The sequence below is a fragment of the Poecilia formosa genome, unplaced genomic scaffold (genome assembly GCF_000485575.1).
Source record: "Poecilia formosa unplaced genomic scaffold, Poecilia_formosa-5.1.2 Scaffold134, whole genome shotgun sequence".
Taxonomy (NCBI): Eukaryota; Metazoa; Chordata; class Actinopteri; order Cyprinodontiformes; family Poeciliidae; genus Poecilia; species Poecilia formosa.
This window is the reverse complement of record NW_006800073.1, coordinates 594415-615273: the sequence shown is the minus strand read 5'-3', so window position 1 is coordinate 615273 and position 20859 is coordinate 594415. Positions and strand designations below refer to the sequence as shown.

The 20859-nt window shown below is 38.0% G+C and overlaps 2 protein-coding genes across 5 annotated transcripts; both read left to right on the top strand.

Moving 5' to 3' along the window:
• The first annotated feature begins 678 nt into the window (after positions 1-678).
• nucb1 (nucleobindin 1) lies at positions 679-7948 on the top strand. 2 transcript variants are annotated; one of them, XM_007562129.2, is made up of 13 exons: positions 679-785; positions 2101-2224; positions 2305-2412; positions 3175-3307; positions 3893-3996; positions 4071-4256; positions 4339-4429; positions 5107-5165; positions 5264-5356; positions 5443-5532; positions 6594-6764; positions 6852-6966; positions 7595-7948. In XM_007562129.2, the coding sequence occupies exons 1-13, from the start codon at positions 781-783 to the stop codon at positions 7666-7668; spliced, it is 1353 nt and encodes a 450-aa protein (XP_007562191.1). In that variant the 5' UTR covers positions 679-780; the 3' UTR covers positions 7669-7948. The 2 variants fall into 2 exon arrangements, with proteins under 2 accessions (XP_007562191.1, XP_016531953.1); XM_016676467.1 differs by lacking the exon at positions 679-785 and adding an exon at positions 965-988.
• Positions 7949-8509: 561 nt separating this feature from the next.
• LOC103144942 (uncharacterized) lies at positions 8510-20128 on the top strand. Of its 3 annotated transcripts, none has more exons than XM_016676462.1 (11): positions 8510-8858; positions 11119-11166; positions 11250-11375; positions 11452-11520; positions 11610-11660; positions 13034-13078; positions 13294-13362; positions 13444-13503; positions 15830-15877; positions 15953-20015; positions 20105-20128. In XM_016676462.1, the coding sequence occupies exons 1-10, from the start codon at positions 8631-8633 to the stop codon at positions 18170-18172; spliced, it is 2964 nt and encodes a 987-aa protein (XP_016531948.1). In that variant the 5' UTR covers positions 8510-8630; the 3' UTR covers positions 18173-20015; positions 20105-20128. The 3 variants fall into 3 exon arrangements, with proteins under 3 accessions (XP_016531948.1, XP_016531947.1, XP_016531949.1); XM_016676461.1 differs by having other exon boundaries at positions 13288-13362; XM_016676463.1 differs by lacking the exon at positions 8510-8858 and adding an exon at positions 9930-10236 and having other exon boundaries at positions 13288-13362.
• Positions 20129-20859: the final 731 nt, after the last annotated feature.

Sequence of the window (20859 nt, the reverse complement as noted above, 5' to 3'; positions counted from 1 at the left end):
ATTCAGGTGTACAAGCAGCAAGCTACAGATAAATGAAGGAATACATCTTCAAAAATACTAAAAAAAAGAAACATAGTAACAGACTGTACCTTCAGAACACATTTACATTGCAAGAAAAAATAATGTTGGATTGCTACTGAAAACAACATACTCAGATCAAAAATAAATGTACAACTGGGTAGAATAATAATAAAAATACATGTACAACACATGTATATTTGTGGATAGAAAAATAGCAACAAACTAATTACAAGAAATTAAAATATGACCGCAAATAACAGCAGGGATGTTACTCGAATAATCTGTTTCCGTGTGTTATTTATTTATATGGTGATTTATGACACTAGCATATAACAGATACGCTGTTGTCTTTATTTTGTTTACCTTCAAGACAGTAAACTTGTTTGGATGTAATTTAAATTAAATACTCAACTGCTTTCCATACAACTTTTGGGAGAAAATAGTGATGCTTTCGCGTGATGATGACATCCTCGTTTTTCTAAACCTCAGTATTTTTCTCAACCAGATAACCTAGTTTTGACAAAACTAAAACATAAATATCTGATTATTTAATCATATAATTAATTTTACGTTGATAAGATGTCTATTTATCTATAATAATGCTAATCATTACAAAGATTATTGATACTAATATCATAGACAAGAGCTGAGATCTTTATTTCCGTGTGTACTTGAAGACAGCACGTTAAAACTGTGCTGCATTCTGGTGACGTGCTTCATATCCGGGCAAACACAGATTCGTGGATTTTAAAACTATACATGCGGTAAGAAATTAGGCTTTTAGTGTATTATGTAACGATACTAGACATGTTTTTAATTGTGGTTCTAATTTAGATTAAAGTTCCAGTTACATTTGGATTTTTAAAGAAGAAGGGGGAGGCTAAATTGGGGCTACGTGGGTTGACTTTGCTAGACTTTTCTACATCTTCCTGCTACTACTAGCACTGGCTGTTCCTCTTATGAAATTGTAAGGAAAATCCTTTTAAAATGAAATAGAAAATAGACATGGATGATATATTTCCGACTATTTTAGTCGACCAGTACAGCAGAAACATCCGCGTTTGTTTTACTTGACGCCCCATTTTTACATCCGTGTTGTTCTGGCTTTAGCTATTTAGCTTAACCGTTAAAAACAAACATCTCAAACGATATTTTAACGACTGTACACTCCGTTTACAATAGTCTAATAGACTAACCGTTATATTTAGTTTCTCCCGACAGCTTGAAGGTGAATAAATCATAACATCTTATAGGAGTAAATGTTTTTAGAAAAGGCTTAATATAATTTAACATTAAAACGACATATATCCTTCACAATTAATCTGAAAAAGTAAAATTGTTAGAGGGATGTGTGAATACATAACTAACTAAAAAAGGTAAATAATTTACTGAAGAGTGAAAACAGTATTCGCTCCAGTCTCATAGGACAGTATGTAATAAATAATAAACAAAACGTATTGATATATAATTGGATAATTGTATGTAACTTTTATTTAAAAAAATATTTTTTCTTATAATTGTCACCTTGTTGTGACACTGCTAAGTTGTGAAAAGATTGATGTCCTCCAGCTCCCTACCTAAAACAACCAATCAGAGCCAGGAGGCGGGTCTTAGTTCTGTCAATTATCTTTGTGTATTCTGCTAAATGTGCTAATGGCGGAGAAACAACTTATCCTTTCATAAAAACTGTTTATCCACTGTCATTGATGGCTATACTAACTAGCTTTAGCATTCAGGACTGAGCCACAAGAGATTGTGATTGACAGCGATAAGACCCACCTCCTGACTTTGATTGGTTGTTTCTAGTTGGCACTAGGAGAAAGCAGAGGAGCTCCATTTTTTCTGTTTATCTGCCTCATGGTCACGACGTGGTGACGGTTTCAACAAATATTTTCTTATAAACATCCCAGCCTGGCAAAGAAATTCAAAAACACAACACCCAAAGAACACCAGTAAAACACGGTGGTGGCAGCACGATGACCTGGAGCTTAGGTTTTTTTCAGCATGAATTTTGACCCAAACTTTCAGGTGTTTGCTGTATTAGCATGTAGAAAAGGCTAATTGGTGTTCTCTTTGCAGGAGGATGAACTTGAAACCTGCCTGGCTGCTTCTTCTGTTCATCTCTGCAGCAGTTTGGTCCGTTCCCATCGACCGAAATGAAGCTGAGCAGGACCAGAAGCAGGAAGCGCAGGAGGAGAACATGGTGAGGCGCGGGGAAATGTCCTGATGTGAGCTTTCACTCTGGGTTCTGCTGGTTGTAACCGCAGCTGTCCTGCATTTCAGGACACGGGTCTGTACTACGACCGGTATCTCAGGGAGGTGATCGAGGTTTTGGAGACTGACCCACACTTCAGAGAGAAACTGCAGACAGCAAACACCGAGGACATCAAGGTGACTTTCTACATGGTTCTGGGCTGTAAAACTGTTTCAAAATTGTTATGCAAATATTTTTAATTTGGTCTCAACTAGAGCTGGAACGATTAATCAAATTAATGGTGATCAATCGATTATAGGAGTGTCGCAATAAGAAATTTACCTGGATGATAAATTATCCAATAAATTATCACAATAAACAATAATATTGTTGTTTTGAGACCATTTTCAAATAATTTAATGACATAAAAATGCAAAAAAACTTTGTCAAAGATCAGTAAGCTAACAAAACATTCTAATGAATATTTAACACTGGAAGACATTTTAATTAACCGAAATAAATAGACAAAGCAAAAGAAACAACAAATAAAATGAAAAATTGTCCTGAAGACTGAAAACTTTTATCACACAGTTTTTGATAGAAAGCTGTTTATATTGCTTATTGAGACAGACCTAATCAATTATTGAAATATTCACATCCTTTTGAATTTTCCGCGTTTCCACAAACATTACATTTGTTTACATATTTAAAAAAGGAATTGAATTGTTTATTTGCATCTTTTAATGTATTTCTAAATTATATAAATGGTTAAATGAAAAATCTGCAAAATGTGCCATTTTTTTATTTTTTTATTTGATTAATCGGTTAATCGTCAGAATAATCAGTTTCTAAAGTAATTAGTTGCAGCGGTTTCCAAACAGACATTATTCATTATTCTCGACTCCATTTGAAGCCGTAAAGCGTTGCTGCTGAACTGTTGTTTCGTGCTCTGCCTGCAGAACGGGCGGCTCAGCAAGGAGCTGGACCTGGTCGGCCATCACGTCCGGACCCGGCTGGACGAGCTGAAGCGTCAGGAAGTTTCTCGCCTCAGGATGCTGCTGAAGGCCAAACTGGACAGCGCCAACACACAGAGTGAGAGGATTTACTGTTTATTTATTATCCCACATATTTAGGGCCATTTAAAACTTGGCAGCAGATTTATGCAGCATTTTGGGAAAATTGTAGTCAACGACTTTACAGAAGAGCTGTGGATTCAACACGTTGGAATGACACAGCTTTTCATGAACTGTGTGAATCTGTGAGCTGCACAATGTCTGAGAAAAACCCAAAAACAAACCATCATCCTCGTACCACTTCTTGTCGTCTCTTTTGTTGTTTCCACCAGTAGTAACATCCGGTTGATCATGTGACGTGATGTGAGAAAAGTTTTTTGATACTCCTGAAAAATCACCTTATCTTAGCGCAAAAAAACTTTTTATCGCTAAAATTTAGTTTGTTTTTTAAATTGCCATGTTTCCATTAAGCAAATTTATTTTTGTTGTTTAAATTTGTGTAATTTTGCGGTTAATGGAAACGCAGCTGCTGTTAATAACAGATCAGAAACAGAGAAGAGACGATATTAACACTTTGTCATGATTTACTTGAGCTATTTTTGCCTCTTTAGTCCACTAAGAACTGAGATCTGCATTCAGGTTCTGATTGGTTGGTACGGTTCAGGTCTGCAGATGGATCACGCCTCGTTGCTGAAGCAGTTTGAACACCTGGACCCACACAACCAAAACACCTTCGAGGCCAAAGACCTGGAGCTGCTCATCTCCACCGTAAGAAGCTGCAGCAGTGACTTCACGCGTTCTTCCTTTCTCACATCTGACCTCTCACCTCTCTCCTCATCCAGGCCACTAAGGATTTGGAGAACTACGACGCGGAGAGGCACGAGGAGTTCAAGCGCTACGAGATGCTGAAGGAGCACGAGAGGCGCGAGTACCTGAAGGGCCTGGACCAGGAGAAGAGGGAGAAGGAGGAGAAACGACTGCAGGAGCTGAAGGAGAAACACCGGCAGCATCCTAAAGTCAACGCGCCGGTGAGTGGCGGAAACCGCCGTCTTCAGCCGTTTGTTTCCACGGCGATGACGGGATGTTGACGCTGATGTTTCTAACGATCAGGGCAGCGTCGCTCAGCTGCGGGAGGTTTGGGAGGAAACGGATGGGCTGGATCCTAAAGAGTTCAACCCCAAAACTTTCTTCAAACTACATGGTAGCTTAACCTTTGAACTTCTATTTGTTTTTTCCTTTTTTTTTAATTAAAAAAAATAAATAATTTTATTCATTTATTTATGATTTTACTTTTAGTGCAGAAACGTTTTTTTTGAAAAATACGAGTTCTTTCGAAATTAACTGTTATCCTTTTACTTTTTTGCTTAAAAATATATATTCATTTATTTTTATTTATGATTTTAACTTTTGTTTTACTGCAAATCCTTTTGTTGAAAACATTCGTTTTTTTTTCAAAGTTCCCGTTTAAATTATGTTTTCTTCTTTTTCTTCCTATTTAAGAATAGAAAAATAGAAAAAATGTTAATTTATTTTATTTCTATTTAATATTTATTTTTGTATTAATTTATTGTTTTGTTGAAGTTTCTCAAAATACATCGCTTCGACCAAAACAAAAAGAACCTGACCCCAGGGCAAAAACTTTTGACTGAAAAACCTGAAATTTTTCAAATTTGGGGTCTAACTTCTATTCTTTTTATTATATTTAAAATGTATATTTTTTTTAAATAAAATTTTCTTTTTTAGTTGCAGTTTTTCATTTTAAAAAAATACATTTTAAATATTATTGTGTGTTTTATTTTGTATTTGTTTTTTCTTCTATTTAATGCTGATAAATCCAGTCTGATATAAACAGTTTCTATATCCACTCTGCCTCACTAGACACAAATGAAGACGGAGTTTTAGATGAGCAGGAATTAGAGGCTCTTTTCACCAAAGAGGTTTGAAATCCTTCAGTTTTTTTCTTGTAATTTTAAAAATCACATGTTTAAAAATGCACCTGTTCTCAGAATAGCTGCTCACGTCTTTCAACATGTAGCTGGAGAAAGTCTACGACCCAAAGAACGAGGAAGACGACATGATGGAGATGGAGGAAGAGAGGCTGCGGATGAGGGAGCATGTCATGAAAAATGTCCGTCTCTTTCTTCTGCTTTGCTTTTCCCGGTTTTCCCTCATTTTGCTTTGATTAACGCAGATCGTCTGCTTGTGTTTTAACAGGTGGATTTAAATAAAGATCGCCTTGTCAGCCTGGAGGAGTTCCTCAAATCCACGGAGAAGAAGGAGTTCAGTAATCCCAAAGAGTGGGAGGTAACGGTGGATTAGCGTGTGGAGAAGTTTAAATAATAATTTAACTCAAACTTGTTGCTTTTATGAATACATTTAGTTATAAATTCTCTTCTTTCCTCCCAAAATGATAAAACATGCACTAAAAGATAGATATTAGAAACAGGTGATATTTTCTTAAAAACTTAAAGCAAGATTTTGTAGTATTTATTGTAGTACTCATTAAAGAGACAATAAAAAGTATTCAGATCTTCTTTTCAGTCTTTTTTAGGCAACTGTGGTCAAACATATTGTCGTCCATTTTCCCATTTTATTGATTTTCTAGCAGGGAAAAACAGTATAAATAACAGTTTTGATGGCCTGCACTGCAAAAACAAAATCTGGCCAAGTGCGTTTTGGTCTAGTTTCTAGTGCAAATATTTTAGTAAACTTGAAATAAAGAAAACTAATTCAGAAGTAATTTTTCAGCAAGTTATAAGATCTTCTTTCAAGTGAATAATTTCTTAGTGAAAAACTACATGTTTCATTAGCAGATAAATTCACTGTGAAAAAGACATTATTCCCATGTTATAAGTGAAATAATATGGGAATAATGTCTCCCCATATAAAACAGTGGATCAATCCCGACTAGAGTTTTACAGAATCCCGGACGAGCCCCCAAATTTTTTAAAACATCATTGAGACACAAAATTGAGATAGAAATTAGCATTATTGCTAGGCTAGCTGTGCCACAGTTTTCTGGATGATAAATTGTCCCAGAAGTTATCACAATAAATGATAATATTGTTGTTTTGAGTCCATTTTCTAGCAAGAACATTTCTTGAAGCGCAATAAATGTAAATTTCTAACAAACATTTAAACACTGGAACTGGAAGACATTTTGATATATAAAATAAATCAACAAAACAACAGAAACAACAAAAAAATGAATTATGAGGTCTCTGAAAACAAAATTGTCCTTAAATAAAAGGACTGGCTGAAATCAAGGCACCAGACTGAAAGAGAAAGACAGTAAACCATGTAAATGAAAACTGTTTGATTTGTACCAATTATTTTGTATTTACCATTTCCTTGGTTTTTCACAGACACTGGACGCTAAACCGCTGTACACCGAGGAAGAGCTGCAGCGATTCGAAGCTGAGCTGAGGGACAAAGAGGAGGAGCTAAAGAGGAAAGCGGAGACTCTTCGTCAGGAGCAGGAGCTGCTGAGGGAGAGAGGCAAAGCCCTGGAGGCGCAGAAAAGAGAGTATCAGCAGGTAAATGTTGAAGAAAACTAAAGAACTTGAATGGGAGTCAAGAATCTGTGTTAATAATTCAAAATGTTAATTTTTTTCTACTTCCAGGCCGTTTTAGAAATGTCCCAGAGACAGAAACAGCAGCAGGAAGCTGGCAACGGGCAGCCGCCTGCTGGTCTGAACGGACAGCTGCAGTTTCAGCCACAAACACACAAACCTGAAGGTGAAGCTCATCGATGGCTGCGTTTCCAATACCGATGTGCCCAAATCTCTGTCTATATTCTGCTAATGTCAAAAAAAACCCCACACAATTTACCTTTTGTGGATATTTAATAATTTTGTTCATGTGATAAATCATTAAAAACTATGATATGTTCATGCTAAAGCTCATCATCTATCATCCAGTCAGGGTAGATGTCGGCGTTTTATTTAGGAATGTAGCAGCTACGTATGCGGCGTTTTGGGGAAATCGTAGACGGCCATTTTACAGAAGAGCTGTGAAATGACACACCGCTTCTTATGAACTGTGCGATGCTGTGAGCTCCACGTTAAGAAAAAACAAAAAAAAACATCGTCCTCCTCTCGCTTCCTGTCGTCTTCTTTGTCGTTTCCACCAGTAGTAGCATCTTCTACTTGCAGAATAAAATGTTGATACGGCTGAAAAAAATGACCTCATCCCAGCGCAATATGTGTTTTTAGAAACTTGTATTTTTCTATTAAGCAGATTTATTTTTGTAATTTTAATTTGCGCCTTTCTATGGTTGATGGAAGCGCAGTTTTGGTTCCAGCTGATTTGGTTTGTTCTGTCGCTGTTGGAGCTCATTAACTGATTCTCCTTCTTCTCCTCACAGAGATCAAGGTTCCTGCTGAAGCCCAAAACAACCTGCCTGCAGAACCTCCTCAAAATCTCCCCATCCACACCTAGAGCAGCGCCCACAGTCAGCCTCACGGCACATACACACACCTACAGGCACATGCGTTTGAGTGAATTTGGAAATAAATAAGTTACATGTTTATAAATTGAGAAAACCCATAACATGTCGTGCTGTGTGTTCATCTCTGTGGTCTATATTAGATTAAGGATTTAAAACACACCAGATTTTAGTGCATGTATGTTCAGGTTTCTTCAGTTTCTGTGAAGTTATTATTTCATGCAATTTTGTCTGTGTGATATAAGAAATAAATCTTTAATTTTAAAACCTCCAGACTGGATTTGTTGAGCTCATATTGTATGTAAGAACTGTTTTATTTTATTATTTAAAGATGAAAATTAAGCAAAACCTGAAATACAGCAGGATTGCCATTTCTTTGACAAACATATTTCAGAAAATTACTGTATTTTGTATTTAACCTTAAAAACAAACAAAAAAAATCCAAAAAGTAGCATTTCATTTTGTAAGATTAGGCTTCTAATTAAAATAACGTCACATTTGTGTCTCTGCTAATCCTCAAATTATACTTGATTTGAATCAAAATTAAATTTAAAATGGTTTATTTTTATTTTTCACAACCGTCTGCATCCTTTGTCTTTTTGTCATTTTTTGCGATTACAAATCAAGATTAAGCAAAAAAAGAAAAAAAAAACGTGTACACGTTGAAATTTAGCATTAATTTGAGATACATTTCCGTGCGTATTCCTCAGACGTATTCATATTTAATATTCCAGCTTTTACGTTTCATTTTAGAATATTAAAAACTGATATTTCGTGAATAATTTCTTTTTAAAATCCTGTTAGAAAAAAAAGGAAAATCGTACTTCCGGGGAAGACAGGAAGTGGAAGCATCAGATCCAACGGAGCGCTTCCTTGTTGCTAGCAGAAGTAAATAAAAAAAGGGGGGAAGTTGCAGCTAAAAATAATCGTGGATTTCACCAGTTATCTGGAAAAAATGCCCCGTGGAAGCGAAATCCCCGAAGGCATCAGGTCGACAGCTGTCGATCTGCACAAAGCTGGGAAGGGCTACAAGTTCATTTCAAAGACTTTAGAGATTCCTCCTTCCACGGTGAGGAGCATTATCGTTAAGTGGAAACGGTTTAACACCGTAGCCACGCTGCCACGAAGTGGGAGACCCTCGAAGGGGAATCCTAGAAGGAAACGGAAAGAAAAGCTGGATGAGGTGAGGAGGATTCAAGGGGAAAGTGGAGCTTTTTTTAGCTGCTCTGATCGTCCGAACAAAGGAAATCACTGCGGTTAAAGAGGCTCTCGCTCACAGATGGTTTTCATCTCTCTCTAGTCAGGGCTTTCCCACGCCTTTTACGCCCCTTGGGCCAAAAAATAGCTTGTGATCTTGCTCAACACAGATTAAAGGTTGGATATTTCATATTTCTTCACTATGAAATGGATTAATTTTGAGATATTTTGCAGGAAGGACAGTAAATAATAGCGATCATCCGTCATCCATTCATGCACATCTGTCATCCAGCTACGTCTTCCCAGCAACCATTCATTTACTTCTTCCTTTAACAGCATTTACTGACATCTAGAAAAAAAATATTTTAGAAACTATCCATCCATCCACCCGTCTTTCTGATGTTTAGTGAAATCTGCAAATAAACCTTCCAATAATAATCCTGCTTTTATATTTCAAATTGCTGTCATATTTAATGTTTAACCAGAATTTAGGTACAAGATTTAAAATTTTGCCTGAAAGCCCTCTTAAATGTTCAAGTTGAATATGGCTGCTGTTCATAAAAACCGTAGGAAGAGGAAGAGGATTATGACAAAACAAATATATCAGACCTTAATCTCAGAATAATGTCTTTAATTACAGAAAACGGCCACGTGCAAAAAATTATTTAAATCCGAAAAGTCAGTTTTCCTCTTAAAGTGATACTTTTGAGAAAAAGTGGGAATTGTGATGCTTATCTTGGTTTGCCCTGTAACGGGTACATTAACAATATTTTCTGCTTGTTTGTGGAAAGCGTTCGACTCGCGTGTGACGTCATTCCTGCTCGGAGTTCCGCTATCAGAGGGAACTTGAACGCACCACCCGGGTTTCTCTATTTTTTTTACGTATATATATGTTTATTTTTTACTTCTCGTTTAATTATAGAAAATAAACTTGTTCTGAAAGGTTTTATGCGTACAAAAAAAAAAAAAATTAAATAACCCGGCGTAATAAACTGTGTAAATTCGCACTTCCGTTCTAGGCCGGAAGTTAAAAAACAAACAAACAACGGACCCATAGCGCTTCATTTTGCTAACAAAAACAGTAAAATAAAAATGGTTAATTTAAATAATAGCTGATCTTTTTTTTTTTTTAACTAAATTTAAGGGAAATGCCTCGTGGGAACGAGATTCCGGTTCGTGTCAGGTCGGAAATAGTTGCGCTGCACAACGCCGGGAAGGGTTATAAATTAATTTCAAAGACTTTACAGATCCCTCATTCCACAGTTAGAAACATTGTGATCAAATGGAAACGGTTCAATACTGTAGCCACGCTGTCGCGGAAAAGAAAGTATGAAGAGAGGACAAACTGGGAAATCCTGGATGAGGTGAGCAGAAGGATTCACACAGAAAACTGGATATTTTTATTCACTCTGACTGCAAAACAAAGGGGAATAACAGAGACTCTTATTTAATATTCTGCTCCTTTATATAAGATTTTGACTTCTTATTATGATTTCTTGCCTTCTGGGCTAGTGTTTATTGTTTTTCAAGCAGCAGGCAGATATCTTTGCTCAAAATAATTTATACAGCACCACCCATAGTTAAAAATATGAGCAGAAACCTTTTAGAGATGAATTAATGGTAGGCTTATTTTGTGTTGAACCATTTCTCCGTTGATTTAATCACACAATGACAGACCCAGTGATTGAATTCTGGTGATTTTGACAGAAGCAACCATATGTTTTATTTTAAAATCTCCGTATTTCAAACTCTTAACAAGTTGAAGGCCCACAGGATCACAGATCTTCTGCTGTGCTTAACTATAGAGGCATTTTCACATTCTCCCTTTTGTTTCAAACTAAACTCAGAAAAAAATTAAAATTCTCTTTTTAAAAAAAGATTTAAGTCTGAGTTCTTTCTTTCAAAATGTTGACTTTTTGTGAGGCTTTTTCTCTCAGAAAAACAGTCTGAATTTTGACCAGTTTTGGTTTTAGAATTTTGAGGGGAAAAAAATGAAATTCTTTTGTCAGAATTCTGCCCTAATTTTCTTCCATAATAAGTGGACTATGTTAGCACACCAATAAATATTCTCTTCATCATTTTGTTAATATCTGGGATTATTTTCTCCATTAAAGAAATGTGTTCTGATTTAATTAACAATTTTCTCATGTTTTTTTAAAATGTGAGATCATAAAGCTAAGTTAAATAAACCTTCCAGTAGAAAATACATCAGAAATAACTTTTGATTCGGTCTTTTGGTTCCTCAGGCTGATGCTGCTGGTCCTGCTAGTGAAAAAGATGGCGACCCTGATAAGGTAAAGTCAAAACACACGCATGAAAACATTTGATTTGCTTGAGAGTTGAGAGTAATTAATTCTGTTGTCATGTTGAAATGCAGCCGGATCTCCTCAGCAAGGTGCTGCTTGCAGCTGGAAACACCGACTCCAACTCCACTGAATCCAAACCTTCAAAGGAAGAGCTGGAGTCATCCAGACCAACTCTCCACAGCGGAGATAAAGAAATGGTAAAATATGTTTATAAGCACCTTATTAAAGTTTAAGAAGGAAGATTGGTTACTGTGTTTTCTTTTTAAACCCCAGAGAGACTTGAACAGCAGCTGTGAAGAGGGAGACAACACGGGACAGTCCGACTCCGACGAAGATCCGATGGTGTGAAAACTAAATCAAAACGGATTTGTTACAGACATTCAACCCATTGCTTCTCGGTTCTTATAGGATTTCTTCTCTCTGACTTTTAGTCCAGTTTCCTGTTTGCCAGATCAACAGGGGAAGCAGTGGACCAGGAAAGGGTAAAATACATTTATGTAAATAATCATAAAACATTCAAACCCATTGTTTCCTGCATTTCTTTTTGTGTTTTTTAACCACAAGCTTCAGTGTGTTTTCATTGGACACAAACTGGTGCATCATTGTGACGCAACGGAAAAATGAGACCTGGTTTTTACGAAATAAAAATCTGAAAAGTGTGGCGTACATTTGTATTCAGCCCCTTTTTGCTGCAGTAGGAGTCCCACCTGTGTGTAGTTTAATCTCAGTGAAATGCAGCTGTGCTTTTGAGAGAACAAACACATCAGAGAGGTTAGGGAGAAAGATGTGGAGGAGTTTAAACTTTGAACGTGTCTCAGATCTCTGAGAGGACGAACCGACTGCAGATCAACCTGGACATGAGAGGAGCAACCAAGAGGCCTGAAGTAACTGTGGAGGTGGAAGAAAGAACAGCTGCTCACATCAGTGGATGAGAAGAAGAAAACCACTGCATAGCTAACATGGAGAAGAATGAGATCTGATCTTCTCAAATCTCCCTAAACAGACAGAGCTCACAATAAAACATGATGGCCGCCTCATTTATGGTTTGATGTTTCAGGTGGGACAGAAAAGCTGATCAGAACTAATTGGGTTAAAAAAATCCAGTTTGACTCGACAAAAGTAGCAGGAAAACAAAGCTAAACACAGCAAGAGCTACAATGGAAGGATTGAGATCTAATCATTCTTATTTAAAATGGCCTAGTCAAAGGCCAGACATAAATCATCTGGTAAAAATTGAAAATCACTTTTTACAAATTGTTTGCAAAGAAGAAATGGCAAAAATGTTAGTCCTTGTTTGTGCAAAGTTGAAGACAAAAGGTGGTTTTACAAAATGCAGACTCAGGGGTCTGAATACAAATGCTTGGCAACTTTTAGCTTTTGTTTGATTTGTAATTATGCAACATTTATTATTTCTAATGATAAGATTTTTAAAAAATGGCACATTCTGCATATTTTCCATTGAAGCTTTCTCTACATAATATTAGAAATACATTAAAAATTGCAAATAAACAATTCAGTGGAATCAGTCTTTTAAAGCTCATTTAGTCAATCAAGTTTAATTTTCTAGCACATTTATGCAACAAGGCAGTTCAAAGTGCTTCACGTCATAAAAACACAAAAATTAAAAGTAACGAAACAATGTGCAGTCACCGATTTAGATTTTGTTGATTTCCAACATCAAAATAATCAATACACATCAAATATGTTGGTCAATATACAATTTATTATGGTTAAGAATAAACTCTAAACTTTTGGGTTTTTAGCTTTGATTTAAAAGAAATCAGTGTTTCAGCAGTTTTTCAGTTTTCTGGAAGTTTATTCTCATGTTAAATCACAACGTTGTGCTGTCTCTCAGGTTGATCATCCTGGACGAGCTTGTGACACAGAAGATCCAGATGAGGTAACAATTATCATTAATATAATGTTAGTAATAATAATTACATCATCATCCAGATTCAATTCAGAATCCAGATTCTAACTCTTCTGACTCTAAATCTCTAAATTTGGATTTAATGTTGAGCTTCTGGCTGTTTCACATTTTAAAGAGTTTATTTTTTAATTTTTTGAAAAAAAATATAGAAAAAATCCAATGTTTTGTTTGTTTTTAAATCCCAGAAGGGTGAGAGCACTGTTGAAGAAGACGGCGACGCAGAACCGTCGGATACAGACGAAGAAGATCCGCTGGTATGAAGTTTTTATTTATGACAGATTTACAGAGATGACCGCATTGAGATCATCGTGACGTTTCTTCTTTCTGACATTTAGGCCAGTTATCTTTTTGGAAGAGCGAGAGAATTGACAGGAGAACATCCACAGCATGAAAAGGTACGGACATGGGAGAAAGAAAGTACAAACACAAAATATTACCACTTATTTCTGGCCTAATTTTTAGTGTAATTATCTTACTACTTTCAAAATAAGACAAAACTGACTGACGTGAAACTTCTCAGCAAGATACTGGAGCCAAGTAAATAATTCCTTAAAATTGATGAAAAAGTTTCAAATGTTTTGTGATAAGTTTAATAATCTGCCAATGTAACTATTATTTCTTTATCAATATAAAGGAATTATTGACATAAAACAAGTTTCTACATCTTGCTAAATATGACTTATAAGTTAGTTTTCAGTGATTCTTGAGAATAGGGACAAAACAGGTCCTATGGATAAGCACAAAATCTGAATAAAATATACACAAAATATAATTTTTTCAAATATCTGACTCAACTAACCTGGGTCATGTGAGCACAACAATGTATATTTTCCAGGTGTTTGCTGAATATTTTTTTATTTTAAACATTGTAGTCGGTGGTGATGATGCCTGTAAAATCCCTTGTCTGCCAGGAGCAGAACTCAATACATTATCATAGTTTAAAACAATTAAAGAAATAATAAAATTATAAATTATGATAATTAAGTATAAGTAGTCATATAAATAATTATAAAAGTATCAATAAATTGAATTAAAAAAATAATTTTTATATATTTTCCAACTCCGTTGAAATTTGTCCCTAGTTTTTGTCAACACCGTCAGAAATGAAAAGAATGTAAAAAAAATCAGGCATTATTGGGGGGCACCAGAACTTCTGAGGACCCCATGATCTCTTCCTTTCTCTCCTTTTGCTAGGAGGGCTAGTTAGCTCTGGTTAGCTTACGTTATTGTTTAGTTTTTTTCTTCTTTTTATTCCTAAGTTGTTCGTCACAACCATGATGTGTCAACACCATAACTGACAATTTACAAAACTTTGATGAAATTTTGTGAAATAAAAGCTTAATTTTGGTAAAATGTAAAGATTTCATGGACCTGATGAGCTACAATATGGCCTCCTTCAGAATAACATCATATAAATTGAGGTAGTTTGGCTTTTTGTCAACTCCACCAGAGGTTTTCAGACTCTTTCAGTGAAATTGTTGACAAATCGCACTTAATTCTGCAATTAATTAATTTTAATGTATTTTACATAAATTGCATTACTTCACATGTATCAAGTATTTTATTTTACTCACTAGTTTGTCACCACCTTCAGTTCTGTGTCAACTCCATCAGATGGCCTTTTTGTTGTTTTTTGTTTTAAATAATATTTATTTTATTCTTGAGAAGCATTTGTCTGTAAAATGAGTAAAAATATCACTAATAGGGTATTTTAAAAATCCTTTTATATTTATTTTTGTCAGATGGTGATGACAAAGTTTTGGGTCAGGTCGATTAAAAATGTAATTTTTAAAAAAATGTTGCAACTGGGAGCCTGTACCTTAGCATCTTTACATTTCCAAAACATTATTTGTCATATTTGCATACATAAGGTTGAGAAATAATAAAAAAAATATGGGAAAATTAAAACCCATTTTGTCCCTATTCTCAAGAATCACTGTTTTGTATAATTTCAAGTGTACTTAGATATTGGCACTAGAAACTAGACCAAAAATACTTCAGTAAGGTTTTGTGTTTTTACAGTGCACCATTCATATCAGGGAATAAAAATGATCTTCAAAACAAAAACACGCCACAGATTCTACGTGACGTTGTTGTTGAGTGACTTTTAGCAACAATTAGACGAGGTAGGTGTTTTCTGTCTGATTTTATCTGTATCCCGATAGTCAGACTGAGGTCTGAGGAAGGAATCACAGGTAGGGAGGATGAGTCTCGTCATTTTTCATCAGTTTGATTCACTTTTTGCCCAAGAATAAAAAACCAAATTGAATTTTATATTTGAGGGAATGAAAGATGAGGTCACTGCTAGGACACGTAGCTTGTGCTGGGAGAGAACAGACACACATGCAACTGCTAGTTTAATCAGGTAAGAAAATGCTTTATTTTATTGATAATATCTGGAAGCTTTGTTTCTTTTCTTTGTGTCTGAGCTAAATGAAGGAAAGTATTTCACTCTTTTCCAACCACATAAGCTACATTATCATACGGCAGTTAAATCCTTTTAAGTCTAAAATTGACTGATTATGTGGAGAAATGTGAGACCTACACAATCATAAAATAGTTAGGCAACTCAGAGAAAGAGAAATTGTAGTGACATCTGCCTGAATACTGACCAAACTGGAGTGTTTCGTGTTACACTTTCTTATCAGGTCTTTATATAATGATTTCTCGTTCCATTTAGAACTACTGCCTGTTTATGTCTCTGACTTTTCTATTTTACAGCGTAAAACTTCAGCTTCATGTGACGACACACCAGAAGACGATCCCATGGTTTGTTTCTCCTACATCCATTTTCATTTGACATCATCCCGTTTACCTTCTAATTTTCTCCCCATAACATTTCAGGAGCAGATTTTTGACCCAAACTTTGACGATGAGAAGAAGATTTACGCCGGTTCTTCAGTCAGTGTGAGAGCGCTCCTCCTCCTCCTCCTGGCCTTCATCCTGAAGCACGACTTGTCAAAAGCAGCCACCAAAGACCTCCTGGCCCTCCTCAACCTCATGGTGCCTGGATGCATTCCCAGCTCTCTGCAGTTCATAAAGAAACATTTGACTGACATTGACAAGAAGACAGAGATCCACTTGTACTGTCCCAGGTGTGAAAACTACCTGGGTGTAGAGCCTGGGACCGAGTGCGGAGTGTGTCAGCAGCGCTTGAGCAAAAAGAGTCTGCTTGAAAAGGCAAACTACTTCCTGGTGTTGCCTCTAGAAAACCAACTGAGGAAGGTCCTCAAACGCCTTCACTCAAAGCTGGGGAAGCATTTTACGAAGGACGATTACGTTTCTGACGTCAACACCGGCGGTGAATATAAGCACAAAGAGCAGGAGGGCAGTATTACACTTACCTTCACATGTGACAGCTCTCCTCTCCTCAATTCATCCAAGTTTTCAGTCTGGCCCATCCTGTGCACCATCAACGAACTTCCGTATGTGGAGCGGTGTAAGAATGTCCTGCTGCACACGTTGTGGTTCGGCAAAGGAAAGCCGCTGCTTCAGTGTTTCTTTACGCCGTTCATTAACGAGCTTCATAAACTCTCTCACGAGGGCTTCACTTGGGAAGACGAGAGCGGGTTAGAGCTTAACACCAGCGTGTTGGCGAAAATCTGCGTGTGCGATTCAGTGGTGAGGTCAGCGGTGCAGAACTTTCAGCCGTTCAGTTCGGAGTTTGGCTGCGGGTTCTGCTACCACAAGGGAGAGCTGGTTCAGAAGGGCCGGGGTTACACCAGAGTCTATCCGGTTCAGGTGGACGGATGTGATCTGCGGCACATGGCTGAGACGGAGCAGCTGGCCATCGTAGTGATCGAGAATGGGTATCCACAAGGTCAAATGGGTGTCAAAGGTCACAGTCCGCTGCTTCTGCTGCCTTCGTTTGACGTCGTCAAGGGTTTTATCCCAGATTACATGCACTGTGTTTGTCTTGGGGTTGTTCCTGAGTTTGTCAATCTTTGGTTGGATCCTCTTTATGGCAGAAAGCGCTTCCACCTTTCACCTCAGAGTTTGAAGAACCTGGACAAAGCTTTGTCTGCCATCCAACCCCCAGATGAGATCAGACAAAGACCTCGGCGCCTCAGTGAGAGGATGCATTGGGAAGCATCCGAGTGGCGAGCGTTTGCTCTTCTCTACTCTCCTGTAATACTGAGGAAGATTTTACCAAACCTGTACTACAAACACTGGATGCTTCTCATTTCATCGCTTCACATCCTCCTCTCCCAGTTTGCCACCCAGGAGGAGATCAGCTGTGCAGAGCTGTGCCTGGTTAAGTTCGTCTCCCAGGTGCCGTCTCTGTACGGACTTGAGCATTGCTCATTTAACTGCCACTTGCTGATGCATCTCACGGACTGTGCCCGTAACTGGGGACTACTGTGGGCCAACTCCGCCTTCGTCTTTCAGGGTGTACACAGCCGACTCCTGCAGATGTACGCCAGGGCTCAGTCTGCGCCGTCCAACATCTTCAAGCAGATAGTTTCCTATGATGAGATTATCATGAAAGGAAGCGATGTTCTGAAAGATGCTGGTACAGAAATCACAGACCTGTTTTCTTCCATGACAAGCTGTGGTATCCTTACCAAGTCATCCAGCTGCATCAGTGAAGATGTGTTTACTTTGGGATGCGGCTCTCAGAGATCTCTAACTGTGAGAGAACTTGCTGCATTGCAGAGCAAAGATACACGACCCGTTACTGAATACGCACGTTTTGTTTACAGAGACATGCTGGTCACCACTTTGGACTACAGCGTCTCTTGCAAAAGGAACAACTCAGTCATAGAAACGACCAGCGGCTTTGTTCTTGTAGAGTCCGTGGTGGTTGACGAGAGGCATTGCAGCTGCGAGAGATCGTCCGACTGCTCCTGCAGAGAACTGGTTGCTTTCTGCAGAAAACTGCTTCCCTCAAACTCCCAACCAACAATCCAGAATGAGCAGATCAACAGAAACATTGCAGAGTTCCTCGTAAGAGTGAGGAGTTCAGATGAACTGTGTGCAGTGACATGTCAGGACATTGTTTCGAAATGTTTTGTGATGGAGCAGAAGGGTCGGCTATATGTCATCAGAATGCCAGTGTTATAAGTGTTCCTTTGTCTTGTCATGCAGTTTGTTGTGTTTCCACATTCACACAGGAGTTGTGTGATGAGCTTATTTTCTGTGAGATGATTAAGTATTTAGTAAATTCAACCATCCTGCATTTTTAGCAGTGTTGGCTTGTTCACATGGTGAGTTTAAGATGCTCTACCAGAAAGAAGTACATTTCAGTACATAGTTTTGACCTTTCTAAGATGTTTTATCGGCCTCTGTTCCATTGGCCAATCAGCAGAAGGCACCAATTCCCGGAGTGCTGTCCTGGTCTCCAGGCTCCTTTTACTGACTTTTCATGGAAAACGTCCTAGAAATTGCATTATAATGAATTTTATGGATTCTGTGCCTTCAGCATACTCATAACACAGATCTAGTAAGTGTAATCAGTTCTGTCACTGAAACGTTTTCCATTCAATCACTGTAGTTGTGAAGAAAAAAAACAAAAGAATCAGGACCAAAGATCAAATTTGAACATTAAGTCAGTTTCCACCAAAGGTATATAACCAAGGGTTTTTACTGAGAGACTGTGTGGAAAAGCTAACTGGCACCTTATGCTGCTCACCCTAATGGCATTGAAGCAACGATATGCAACACCTGTCTGAAAAGGCCAAGGAACTTAAGTCATCCAGTACCTTTATAGACAGTTAGCTGAAGTCTATAGTATCTGATCAGGTGATTGTTGCCACCCAGTTGCGATGAAAGGGTAACCATCGCAAGAGTGAGATCAGCAAAAACCTTTGTGCGACTTGTTGGTTCAAACAACCCTGCAGACTTTGTTGACTTAGTGGTATCCTTGGATGAGGTCTCTGATGAGCTGAAAACAGTGAGTGTTTTCAAGGAGTGACAAAAGATGTTCAGCACAAGCTGCTAAGAGTGGATGCTACCGGATATCAGAAAGTTGGTTTGTAGCTATCCAAGCTAATGAGACCGCCAGGATCTTGTATGTGCTGAGAAATATTGACGCTCACCTTGAAGTCAAAGAGTTTGACCTCCAGTTTGGTGTCAAGTGTAAAGCGGTCAGAAAGGCAGTCAGCTGAACTAAGTCTGAGGGCCTAGTTCTCAACTGGAAGAAGATCGAGCACTCCTACCGCGTTGGGGCAGAGTCTACCTCAAGGAGAGAAGTTCAGCCATGTTAAGGTCTTGTTGACAAGTAATGATTGGATGGAGCAAGAGATAGACTTAGACACACTGGTATTGCTCCAGTCTGTCACAGAGATCCAGGATATGTATCATGATTGAATTTGGAGAAGAGCCCTGCTCCTGTTTTGATTGGAGTACCTCTGAATTGCCTCCATTTGGAGGTTGTCTGGACATGTCCTACTGGGAGGAAGCTGCAGGGCAGAACCAGAGTTTGGTCGAGGGTCTGTATGTCCCTTTTGACCTGGGAACCCCTTGGGATACTCCAGAATGGGTTTGAGAGCAGCACCGGAACCTCAGTGACCCAATCTCAGATAAATATAAGGCAGAGTATGAAGGCAAGTGGCATGCACTGCTATGAACAAGACCTAAGCTGATTATGCTGGAAACCACTTCTAACATACCAACAGTGAGATTTCTTACCTGAGGAATGGGCATTGTTTTCCCCGGATCACTCAAACGTACCAGCATTTCTAATGAAATCCTTGCAGACAGGGCATTCGCTCTTTGGATGGACTTAAAGAGAACTAAAATGACACGTCTGGCTTTGTGAGGATGATGCCTTCCAGTTTTTTCTCTGGCTGTTTCATAAAATCCCAGCTCCCATCGGCATCCCGTGCTGGGAGGTATAGAAAGACACTGATGTAGTCTTGATCAAACGTACCCTCCAGAGCTTTTCAAGCCATCTGGCGTCAATAAGGTAAGATCAAGTTCGGTTTATTTTTGTCAGTACTGCCATTCTAAAATAAATGCATGAAGTAACGGTATTTTTGTGTTGTCTGCCCTCAGGTTCTCATCACAACAGCAGTAGGACAAAACAGGCTTTTTGACGAGATCTATACCACAATTCTGCTTAATGCCAAAGAAGCTTCTTCTTGTCTGACCACTAGCAGTCTTGTTTGGACAGAAACACTTAGACCAGTGTTTCTCAACCCTGGTCCTCACCGTCCCCCTGCTCTGCATGTTTTAGATGTGCCTCTATTCCAGAGCAGCTGATTCAAATGATTGCATGACCATCAAGTGCTGCAGAAGCCTGTTAATCATCCAGAGATACAATGCAGGTGTGGCAGAAGGGAAACACCTAAAACATGCAGGACAGGGGGGCCTGAGGACCAGGGTTGAGAAACACTGAGTTAGGACATGAATTCAAGAGGTGCTGCTTTGGATCCAGTTCTACAGAGAAACAATCTCTGAGATTTTCAACATCCTCACTAACTTCTCATGTCGGCAGCTGAAGCTGAGAGATTTCTCAAAGAATAAAGACGGTCCTTTGACTTACACCAGGCCAGGAGCGTCTCATCAATAGGACGATTACTGATCACCTTGCTGCTTTCAAAGAGAGACAGGCACCCGTCCCTCACTCTCACACAAGTGTTAAATGATCACTGTATCATATGTATGTACCTATGTAAGTATGGTATATGTTTCAGTTTTCCTTTTCTTAAGGAACTTGTAAAAAGATAGTAAAATATATCACACCATATTCCAGTGTTTTGTTTACATACTTCAATCTTTGTTTTTATTGTACTTTATCAATCAGATGC